This window comes from Syzygium oleosum, unplaced genomic scaffold, assembly GCF_021117445.2.
Source record: "Syzygium oleosum isolate NSW1041296 unplaced genomic scaffold, Sole_v2.1 Sole_v2.04, whole genome shotgun sequence".
NCBI classification, from domain to species: Eukaryota; Viridiplantae; Streptophyta; class Magnoliopsida; order Myrtales; family Myrtaceae; genus Syzygium; species Syzygium oleosum.
In genome coordinates, this window is record NW_026607488.1 from 4,496,315 (window position 1) to 4,507,892 (window position 11,578).

General features: G+C 41.6%; 2 protein-coding genes across 9 annotated transcripts; both read left to right on the plus strand.

Annotated features, from left to right (window-relative positions):
* Window positions 1–1,148: 1,148 nt before the first annotated feature.
* LOC130138010 (abscisic acid receptor PYL2) lies at window positions 1,149–2,509 on the plus strand. The gene has a single exon (XM_056310853.1). It carries the CDS (start codon window positions 1,591–1,593, stop codon window positions 2,200–2,202), a length of 612 nt encoding a protein of 203 aa, XP_056166828.1. The 5' UTR covers window positions 1,149–1,590; the 3' UTR covers window positions 2,203–2,509.
* A 3,731-nt stretch (window positions 2,510–6,240) lies between these two features.
* Window positions 6,241–11,412, plus strand: LOC115674411 (homeobox protein ATH1). Of its 8 annotated transcripts, none has more exons than XM_056310623.1 (7): window positions 6,241–6,999; window positions 7,713–7,802; window positions 8,044–9,479; window positions 9,890–10,245; window positions 10,367–10,427; window positions 10,565–10,743; window positions 10,891–11,412. In XM_056310623.1, exons 3-6 carry the CDS (start codon window positions 8,418–8,420, stop codon window positions 10,727–10,729), a joined length of 1,644 nt encoding a protein of 547 aa, XP_056166598.1. In that variant the 5' UTR covers window positions 6,241–6,999; window positions 7,713–7,802; window positions 8,044–8,417; the 3' UTR covers window positions 10,730–10,743; window positions 10,891–11,412. The 8 variants fall into 8 exon arrangements, with proteins under 8 accessions (XP_056166598.1, XP_056166596.1, XP_030452662.1 ...); XM_056310621.1 differs by having other exon boundaries at window positions 8,247–9,479; XM_030596802.2 differs by having other exon boundaries at window positions 7,713–7,792; window positions 8,247–9,479.
* Window positions 11,413–11,578: the final 166 nt, after the last annotated feature.

An 11,578-nucleotide genomic window follows, 5' to 3' on the forward strand; every position in this document is an offset into this window, starting at 1 on the left:
ATTCGAGACAATGCAAATGACGAAAAGCCAAGACGAGACCCGATTGGTTTCAGCCGCACTGAATCGTAGTATGTCTCAAGCGAAACTTGCATGATCTATTCGTTGGCACCGCCCCCGAGCGCACGTGCGAGCACAGCGTGGGGGAGGGGGCGGCGTGCACGAGAGTGAAAAGTAGTGGAGGGTGTTGGATTGATGAGATCTAGCGCACACGAGAGTTGGTTAGGTCCCTCACATGATCCTCGAATCTCACAGCTAATTTATCTCCTTCCAACTTTTCAACGACGGCGACAACTCTTTTGATCTCAGCCTTCCTTTATGTCTCCTTCCTCTTTGTACTGTATCTCATCTCTCCTTACATTAAGAAACACCCACAAACGCAACTCTCTTTTTCATCCCCAAACTTCATTAATCCTATCTAGATTCATAAATTGTATATGTAGGTTTGTCGTCGACGTATAATACTTAATTAGAAATATCATACAATGTGGATGTACACGCATCTTTGTCGAACATGCGAATAATCAAGAATCAAATCACTTCGTTAAGCATGCATCCTTAAATTTTGTAAAGGTATCAGCTCAGATATAGTGAATCATCATAGACAAAAAGGAGGGCTGTTGAAATATTTTCAGTACAAGAATGGTAAATACTACTAAAATGGTATGGCAATGACGTTATAGAAGTTAAGTACCACAATCTAGAGTTTCATTCTTTTCGCCGTAAAAATCAATTTTATCTTCCGTGCATGTATTATCTTTCATTCTTTCTTACTATACCACAATCTAGGGTTTCATAGTTTTCGCTGTAAAAATCTAAAAGCATGATTGATCATCATGGTCATTGCCAACAGCTTGTTCGATAACATGGCTCAGTTTATTTTATAGATCTATCTCTCTCTATGCATTCATACAAATATATTATCCAATCTCAGTGAGGTTATCTATGGTGGACCGTCGTAAAATACAACTTACATATAAGGTTGATGATTGGTCATTATTCGGTCAATGGACGGGACTGTCATCATCTCACTCGCTTTAATCAATAAAATAACTTAGATCTTTAATTTAATATACCAACAAGAAATGACAAAGCAATAGAGCATCACCTCGGGGCCCTAGGCTGACTACAATAATATGGGCCAACGCAGCTATAATTGAACGATTCCCCATCGTCGTGTTCCCGAAGCAAACTATATAATAACCAAAATAAGCTGCATGGGCAGGCAAATTTTCCTGTTATAGCTATGCCTGCGGTCCAACCCCAACCCATTAATATTCCATCGTTTGATAAACTAATTTAATCACACTTTCCTAAGTTAAAAAGAGAGGAAAAGAGGAGACAAGCCAGCAGACGAGTTTTGTAAATAAATGCAGTCCACGGGTGTACCTGTCCGGAAAACAGAAGCCCTAACCATCTCCGCCATAAAGGTTTTGTGTCCTCCCTCTTCGTCGTCTTCTTCCTCCTCTATTCTTGCATGCTAAGTCTTCTTTGCTCCGATCTCGCACCGAGCATCACTGAAAAGCACAGGCGAGGCGTCGGAAAGAAGTCGGCGAGTGGACGGAGAGAGAGAGAAGTGATAAAGATTCGAGTATGGAGCCGAACCGGAGCCGGAGCCGGAATCCGAACCCCCCTCAAGGGCTAACCCCGGAGGAGCTCGCGGAGCTCGACTCCGTCATCCGGACCTACCACAGGTTTGAGCCCTCGCCGAACACGTGCACGTCCCTCATCACCCAGAAGATCGAGGCCCCCGCCCGGCACGTCTGGCCCTTGGTCCGCGGCTTCGACAACCCGCAGCGGTACAAGCACTTCATCAAGAGCTGCCACATGCGGAGCGGCAGCGGCGGCGGCGACAGCGACGGCTCCGTGCGCGTCGGGTGCGTGAGGGAAGTCACGGTCGTGTCGGGCCTCCCGGCATCGACGAGCACCGAGCGGCTCGAGATCCTGGACGACGAGCGGCACGTCCTGAGCTTCCGGGTCGTCGGGGGCGAGCACCGGCTGAACAACTACCGGTCGGTGACGTCGGTGAACGAGTTCGAGAGGGAAGGGAAGGTGAACACGGTGGTGTTGGAGTCGTACGTCGTGGACATTCCTGAGGGCAACACGGGCGAAGATACTAAGATGTTCGTCGACACCGTGATAAAGCTGAATCTCCAGAAGCTCGCGGTTGTATCCATGGCTTCTATGCATGGAGGGCACGGTTGATATTGCCGTCGACTACATGTGGCTCGCGCCGACGAGACGGCGAATTTATTAGGTGAAATTCTTGTCTAGACCCGATTCCGCCCCAAGATGAGGGGTCGATCGCTAATAGGGTTTTTCTTTTTCTCTTTTGTGATCGGACGGCCGTGATTAGTTTGGGTACATGGTGTATTGAGGTTTACTTGCTTCCATGCGAAGTATAAATGTTTGCTTGAGAAGGAGAGACCTAAGTTAAGTATGCTAGTAGCGATCGATGCTTTTCTTTTCTTGGATTTCTATGAGATGTTGAAAGATAGAACATTTCTGCAAAGCTGACTTATTTTGCACTTATTTTCAAAAGTTAAAGATCTTGAGTAAGAGCTTGAAATTGAAGTCTCTCTCTCTTTCTAGCATCGACTCCTTTTGCCATCCTGTGGTTTTAGTCATTTCCATGGCTATGGGCCATTAGGATTCTCTGATGTACATTGACTTGTGCATTGGCTGCTCTGCCACTTTGTGCCTTGTTAGTCTCAGTTTCCCACCTCAGTTTCCGTGCACTCAAGTTTGAAAAGAGTGTGAAATGAGAGTCAAAAGCCTTAGCTCTGTTTCGTGCTCTCTTTGGGTTCTGATTACGTGAAACCTACGATCTTGATTGCATCGGATTCTTTCACTTTGGGTCAAGGTAAGAATACTCTCTCTCCATAGTACTCAATTCGAGCCATAGGATTATATATTTTCCTCCGTTCCTTGGATATTACTCTGACCAAACTTTTGACTTTTTTGCATTGGACGTATGGGTGTTACCCGCATGCGTGTTTTTTTCATTAAATTCTAGATTTGGATGATGCCCGCATTTGTGAAACACAAACTGCGAGCTGGTTTGAGGGAAATATAGCCCCGTGAGTGAATATACTCGCGATATTTTGGATACACAAGGACCCGACCTAGTAATGTTGGTGAGGGCCTGACACGACTCGACGGCCTCTATGAGTCAGAAGCTTGAGTGATACATACTCTTCTTTCCAATTTCTGAGAGGGTTGTCTTCAAGTACCTCACCAAATGAAAGGAGCCGAAGCTCCGACATAGCTCTCCACGGTCTATCCATTTGCATGTAATGACGGCGGGGTTCATAGATACGTTCCTTATTTTAACGTGTCGATGCCCGCGCCCTACCCCTTAAAATCTCCATGTATCTTATGTCTTTCCCATGGAGAAGGCTCCTGATGATCCCAAGATTCGAGCAAGAATCGAGATGGAGCCTTCTAAGGACCTACTCAAGTCCAATCTTGAAATGCTTTTGTATTCATTAAAGGGATAATGACACAAACAGTCCTTAAACTTTGGCCCAATGTGCAACATGATTCCTAAACTTTTAATTTGTTTAATGTAATCCCTAAACTTCAACCTGATATTCAATATGGACCTTGAATTTTTTGTACATATTCAATGTAGTCCCTGAACTATATAAAAATCTTATATAGTTCAAAAAATTTAGAGATGGCATTTAACAAATTAAAAGTTTAGGGACCACATTACACATTAGATTAAAAATTCAGAGATCACATAGCACATTGAGCAAAAATTCATGAACTATATATGTCATTTTTCCTTCATCGAAATGGTTCCAGCAAACGAGTGAGGGAGATAGAGAGAGATGGATAGTAGGTGGGCAATTGGTTGCTCGTGAGGCTTTCGATCTCAAGCACGAGATACACAAATTCAACATCGAGGGGATGAGGCTCTCTCCATAGGGAAACTTGTGACCGTGCTTAAAGGGGAACATGTGACCTCGAAGCCTCATCATAATCGACCTTTTCAGCACGTCAACTTATCTTATCCACTCACTTATCACTTTCAAGAGGACTTTCTGCTGTACGCCTCTGTCCTCCTCCATTTACTGTCATCTTCTTCTTCTCTGCGGCGAGCCCAATCACGACTTTTTCTACGGCGGCTTCCACCCATTGAATGCATGTTTTGGCAGCTGTATATCTTATACATGAATGCTGATAGATCACAAAACCTTCGACTTCTCTATGGTCTACACATATGTCGCTTATCAAAAGCCGACATCTGACTTTAATGAACCTGAGGGTCCGTTTCTTGAAAGGAAATTATTTTTAGATTTTTGGGCATTTGGACAATAGAAAATTAATCAATCTACGAAAAATATTTTCATTAGCTAAAATCAACGATGTTAGACATGAAAGAAATGACTTCTCCTTCTGGCACGAAAAAAATCACTTTTTCAAAAAAAAAATCAGCGAAACAAAAGCACCCTAAAAGTAATGCCGGATGTTGTTTGACTGCTAGTGGAAAAACCAGTGTCTATCACAGAGTAGCAATGTAACGGCGACAGATCGGTCTTCCTGACAATTAAACGACGCAGGCTTTAATTCTTCACGCTCGCTCATCTCTCGATCTCCTCATGCACCGGGATGGGGCGACCCGCACGTCTCGGAAGATTTCGCCGGCTCACGAACCTATATAATGTGTCGCGGGATAGGTTTCCTAGGAAAAAAGAGAACAAAAGAGAAGAAACTTGGTCGTTGCTCTCTAATGTTCACCCTTCATCAATGATGAAAATGTTCACAAAGACACAGGCCTTCTATGGGCATTTTGGTTGACCGAGACTTGGGCCTGTTATCGGGTCAGAAATTGGGCCGAGAGCACACGTGTTGATTGATATGGACCGGGCGCCCGATGAGATCCAACGGGTCGGGTCAAAAGGAAAAAAGCGCACACGAGGGAAATTCACATAACAATAGGACTCCAAGGTGCTGAATTTATTATTGTAATAACTTCGACCATATTTTGTATTTACTAATATTTAAAGTCCTAAATTATAACGGTCTTCACGCAATAAAGATTGCCGATTTAACGTTTTGAGTTTTGATTTGCAGCTATAAGAAAAGGTGATAATTCGGAAAAGTTTTTATCTAATTACTGTGTTTTAATTTATCAGTTACATGATTTAATTAAAGTTTTAAATCGCAAAATGTGCGAGTTTTATATTCATTAGTTAAGTATATTCATTGTGTATGAGATTGTTAAGTTTACAATTATAAATTTGTTTGGATTATTTTCAATTTTTTTAGACCATGTTGTACAGATTTATTTTTCTTTGATTTATTATTTCTCGAGTGCTAAGGGAAATAGTTATTTGTACTTTTGATGTGGAGATTTAGTTTTTTTGGTATATTCCAACACGTCGCTAATGACAGAGGCATGCATGTCAAGTTAATGCGAAATTTGACCAAACCTTCACTTCACGTGTTCTTGTTCATGAGCCAGTGCCAACTTAAAGTTATATCATTAATTAAATCTATCTGAACATGATCCATTTAATAATTGTGTCAGAAAATTCAAATCCGAGCATGACTTATATACGAAACAGGTATCAGAACATGATCGATATAAGTGGGTAAATGGGTCAAATCGGGTCAACCCAGTCCAAATGTGGCCAAAAAAATTCTGAATAAGATCTTTGAAATTAAAGTTAAGTTTCATAACTCTTTTCACAAAATTGACATGCTTAATTTTAGTTTCAACACGGTCGTAGACAAAAATCAATACAATTATGAACATTTTTCTTACTTAATCCGTAGAAAAATTTGTTGTTCATTCTAAACAACCTAGAAGAAATTGACAAGTGATGTATTTATTCACTTATATCATAGTCATTACTACTAATAAGTAGAAAACCATAGCTAATTTTATTCAAATTGGTAAGTTTTCCCTTATACTATGGAGCAATAATTTTAAAGAGAAAAGATTTTGATTTTCGATAAAATTAATTATATGAGAAACGTTCATCCATTTCGTTTTAATTACATGAGAGAAGCCCATCTATTTCCTCTAATGATACATATGTTTCTCGAAAAATAAATGAAATGATTGTTCGCCTCGCTCGTAAAAACGAACGAACGAAAATTATTTTTACTGTTTAGAAGAAAAAGATTGTTTTTGGATTATTTTTTTTCACCACCATTTTTATTTATTATAAAGGAACACAGGACATGGACAGGATCGAAAATCTTCTGCAACCTGAAATAACTATTTCATCATCATGAGGAAAATCTCACTCCCCTCCCTCCCGAGTTAAGTCCTCATAATTTCTGATACACTTGAACAACAATGAATGCACCACTCAGAGTTTTCCCACTGATGAAAATTGTCCCATGCAAAAGTTAGATAGCGCACGTTAATTGATCCCCATAAGTTCGTCAAAGATCTTCTCACCAGAGATTTTCTCTCTCACCATCCTTTGCATCCTTTTGCTTGCATCATCATCTTTCTGATCCATCTCCCTCACTGCATATCACTCCAAAAAGTACAGCTGCTGAAACTACAGAGCTTTCTTCTTCTTCTTTTTCTCTTTTTCTTTTGTGGGTGTTTTTCTTTTTCTGTTTTTTGTTTTGTTTTGTTTTTTTTGCCTTTGATGGGTTTGGCTGTTCGGTTCAGAGGAGAATGCATGAGACTTTCGTTACCCCATTCCCTCACCTTTCTCATCAGCATTGGGTTTGTTGTCAAAAATAGCTAAAAAAGCAAAGGACTTTCTCTTTTTTCTCTGGGGAGGGTTAAAACAGAGAGATAGAGAGGGGATGGTGGGTGATGCTGAGAGGACCTGGCATGAACAGGAGTTGGAACAGAGAGAATCCAGATATTTTGATTGCGATGATTGCAGGAAGAGAGAGAGAGAGACATGATGCAGCAGACAATGAAGGGTTGTGAGGACGACAAAGTTGATCAGAGCAAGGCTGTGATAGCAAATGGGCCCTCCAAAGCCTGCAACGCATATGAGTGCTTACTGCAACCACACAGTAATCTCTCTCTCTGTGTCCAGTCTCTGTGAGAGTGTGTTTAGTAAATGGGTCCATTTCATTCAACCCCGGTGCAGCAGCCTGCTTTTGGACTTTTTGACACTCTTTTTCTTCCTTTTTAAGGGGCTATCTGAGATTGAGTGTTTGTATAATTCAAAGACACCCATTGTGCTTTTGGCTTGTATTTTTGTGGGCAGGGGGGAAAAAGATTCATCCTTAATGGCATAGAGGCTCTCGATCCTTTGTTTCTTGGGGTTTGGGTTTTTCAGGAAATCCTACTTCTCCCTCCATGCAAAGATTGCATTTTTAAAAGGAAAAACAACCGCACTTTTTGTATGTTTCTTTTTCATCTTGTGGTGTTTGAGAAGCGGTGGGGGGTGTGAACTTCTCTGCTCAGGTACAATTTATGTTCTCTCTTTGACCACTTTTCTGTTAATAAAGGGAAAAAAAAAGTTTCACCGCCTGTGGTCTCAGATTGTGCTTTTTTTTCCTAGGGAGAAAGGAAGGGGAGGCCAATAATTTCATATGAAGTAGTGAAAAATTTGCATTGCTGGGACTTGTTTTAGATTCCATGAAGTTAGCACCCATATAATGTCGATCAGTAAAATACAAACAACTTTTTGGTGGGAAATACTGGTACAAGCTAAGAATGGGGAATTATCTGTGAAACTTAATAAGATCTTTACACATGTTGGTGTTCTGCTTGTGATCAGGCCTCAGGGGGACATGCATCCTCAACTTCATTCTTCTGCTCTTGGGTCATGGAGATAGCTACTCTGCAAGCTAATTGGAGGTTTGTCATGGTGAAGCTCTATACCTGCTTGCTTTGAATTTAATGTCAGTTTGACTTGACAGTGTGTTCTTCACTTCTGGGCACTTGTGACTGCTCTAAATTCTGGTTTCTGCTTCCTGCATTTTTTTCAATTTACCGTTATTTTAAGAGAGGAAAAACTAGAAGAGAGCTAAAAGATGAGTAATGTTTTGCTGTTTCTCACTTGTTTTGCATGAAAGACACTTTCTCACTCCTTTTCTTGGTTTTTTGAGGCGATTTGATCGATGGAAATACTCGGCTCAACTTTCTAACTTTGAATTGGAAGAGCATCAAATGGGATATTTGAGTGTGCGATGATCTCTCTACAACCACAATACGTGATCTGCACAATCCCATCTGATGGGTTAAATGGTTATGATGTCATGTTGCATCCTCCACATTATTATGTAATCAAAGTGACACTGATGTTTTTCAGGGAAATGAACTTTGAGATAAGTTGAATATCTTCATGAGCCAAGTTTTTGCATGAAGAAAAGGGTCCGAACAGGTTGGGACCTACCTCATCTTCATGAGCCAAGTTACGTGAGATCCTGGGATTGAAGATTTCCGACTCACCTTGTCGGAGTTGTGACGTGTTGAGATTGCAATGGAGCATAATTTGTTTGATGTTTCAGTAGATATATCGAACCGAGCCTCTTTCTTGCTGGATGGTGTTTCGGCACACGCATCCGCAAGCTCCTTCCCACAGTCGGATTCACTCAACAAGAATAACTCAGACCACACGGTCGGGTTTCCAATACATTCGAACATTCATGGAGAATCGATTAGTGATCTACAAGCTGGAATAACCAGTTCACAGTTTATTTCTGATGCATCAGTTCCGTTTCTTGGGATCGATGTCATTCGGAATGCTTCTGACTTCAATGGAGCAATACCTATTTCTGCTGCTTCTTTTCCTGCAATTTTGGCCCCAAGAAGGGATCTCCAAGAAAATATAAATGGCTTGCCAATTTCATTGCCATCAATCGATCTGTTAGAAGTTGGGAATATACCAAATGATGACTCTAATGCTTCACATACGTCATTTGGAACTTGCAGCTATGATGAACCAGCCAGCCCATGTAAGTGGAATGCTAACAGGTTTCAATCAAGAACTGTATGTCCACCTTATTCTGGTGCCCGAAACACAAATACCGTCGGATGGATATCATCCGGGAACCTAAATATACATATGGGCCATGCTTATTTTCCCTCTAATTCCAGTAATGAGCTCTCGTTGAGCCTTGCCTCATCGAAGTCTTCGATCATTAATTTTCCGAATATCTCCGATCGGTGCTCAGAGATGAGCAATGCTGGTGCGAGTCACCAGTTTTCAAATGAAAGAAGAGCATACAAATCAGACCAAAATTCCTGCAACAGTAAGGAGCTTTCTCTATGTTCTGCTTCTTACGGGCCACCTCAGTTGTCACAGCTCATAGCCGGATCGAAGTACTTGACTGGCATTCAGGAAATTCTTGCTCAGATAGCAAGCTATTCGCTGGAAAATCTAAACAAGGTCAGTTATGTAAGTAGCGGGATCGGGAGTGGGACTAGCAAGTCGCCGTTCTCATCAAACTGTCATGTTGATGAAGGACAAGAACTTGAAGTTTTTGGCCAGCGACAAGAAGTTGAAGCTAGGAAAGCCCAGTTGTTGACTCTGCTGCAAGTGGTATGTTGATCTAACTCGGTCTATGATTAGGTTTTCGGGGTAGACACTAGCGGGATATATCATACACATTAGAGTACTTGGTAGGACATCACGTAAAGCCTTAAAATAAAAGATGAAAATGATGCTCTTGAAAATGCATTCTAGCTCAATAATTTGAAGGTTGATTCAGGTACAATATATGTCAGGCTGATTTACCCTTTTGTAAGTAGATGTCACCGTTTATTGTAATGCAACCGTCCGATCACAGATCTCCATTTCTGTAAATTTATGCCACGACGACAAGAATTTGAAATTCCATCTCTTTAAGCTGTTAGTATAATACACCATGAGTGATTCAGTGCAGCATCTCTGGACATCAACTAGTATGTTACTTAGTTGAAGTGTGGACTTTGATAGTGACGTTGCCTCAGGTTGACGACCGGTACAACCAATGCTTGGACGAGATCCACACGGTGATATCTGCATTTCACGCAGCGACTGAACTGGACCCGAAGATACACACCCGCTTTGCACTTCACACCATCTCGATTCTGTACAAGAACCTCAGAGAGAGGATCAGCAACTATATTCTCGCAATGGGGGAAGATTTCGGCCACTCGAGCACGGGAGATCGGGAAAGATCTTTTGAGGCCTCATTCATACAAAGGCAGTGGGCACTCCAGCAGCTCAAAAGGAAAGACCAACAGTTATGGAGACCCCAGAGGGGCCTACCGGAAAAGTCTGTCTCGGTGCTACGGGCCTGGATGTTTCAAAACTTTCTTCACCCGTGAGTCCTTTCTCTTCAGAGTACTTTTTTAATTTTTTGGACTGGAATTCACAAAAATGTTCGGTAACTAGGAAATTTTGTTTGTTCATGGAGATTATGCTAAGCACTCGACAAAATTTAGGTATCCAAAGGATGCGGAGAAGCATTTACTTGCACTCAAAAGCGGACTGACAAGAAGCCAAGTAGTCTTTCTCTTTCACCCTCTTAATTGAAGTTATACTGGGAATCTGCTGGCTCTTAGTTCCAGCCGATTTGAAGTAGTGTGTGCTTTGGTCTCCCTCTTTCCCTGAATGCGATGCTTTATTCGGGTTATGAACAGGTATCCAATTGGTTTATCAACGCACGTGTCCGTCTTTGGAAACCAATGATTGAGGAAATGTATTCCGAGATGAATCGAAGGAAGGCTCATCACAATGAGGATGGAAGCAGTGGTGCTAACCATATCCAGAGGAGCATCAGCATCCAAAAGCTCCACATGAATTAATATTGAGACGCAAGGTAAGAGCGTGAATCGAGTACTTACAGACCATCTTGCATCGAAAACATATCGTCAACAATTTTTCGGTCGTGCATCTTCCGTGCCTTAGGAGTTACCCCGGGCAAATTATACTGTGTTTACTTATCCATTGTGTTCACTTATTGCAGGATAATTAGAGGGAAGCTTCTCGACACAATCTAATTGAAAAGGCTCTGGTTCGGCAGCTACGCCGATCTGAAGGAGCAATTGCATTTGCTTAAGTGGTAATTGATCATAAAAAACGCCTTTTGGATTTAGTCATGTATCAGAGCAGCAATGTATGAAAGGTATAAGCCGGTGATCCGCATAACATGTTCGCCTGCTGGAAGATATCACAATCAAGACTTTGTCAACTTGAAAGATGTGTACATCCGGCATCGGACTGAGAAGGCAATGGCGAAGTCGGGAGTTTCCAACCAAAACGCACCCGATTCCGTGGCTTTGCGACATCTCCTCCGATCACATGAGAGGGAAGTGAATCACCTTACTCTATTGGTAACTTTTTTGAGTCCCCAAGTGCATGGACTTTTCAAGTGATGGGACAACGTAAGAACACTATGAATTGATGCCTTTTTGGAATGGTGGGATGATTAGAGAATCCTATGAATTTGATCAAAAGAGAAAGAGACCTCTTCTTTCTCCTTGTTAAATTTGGATGATACGACGTATGAAATAGACAGTATGGTGATGGTCCTCATCTAAAAAGAAGTGCAAATGAGCCGGCCATCTTTGTTGTGTTTATGATGTTAGTCATGCATACATGGTCTCAAATCAAATTTAGGCATGTCGAGATAAATGCCGGAAGCAGATGAGGAA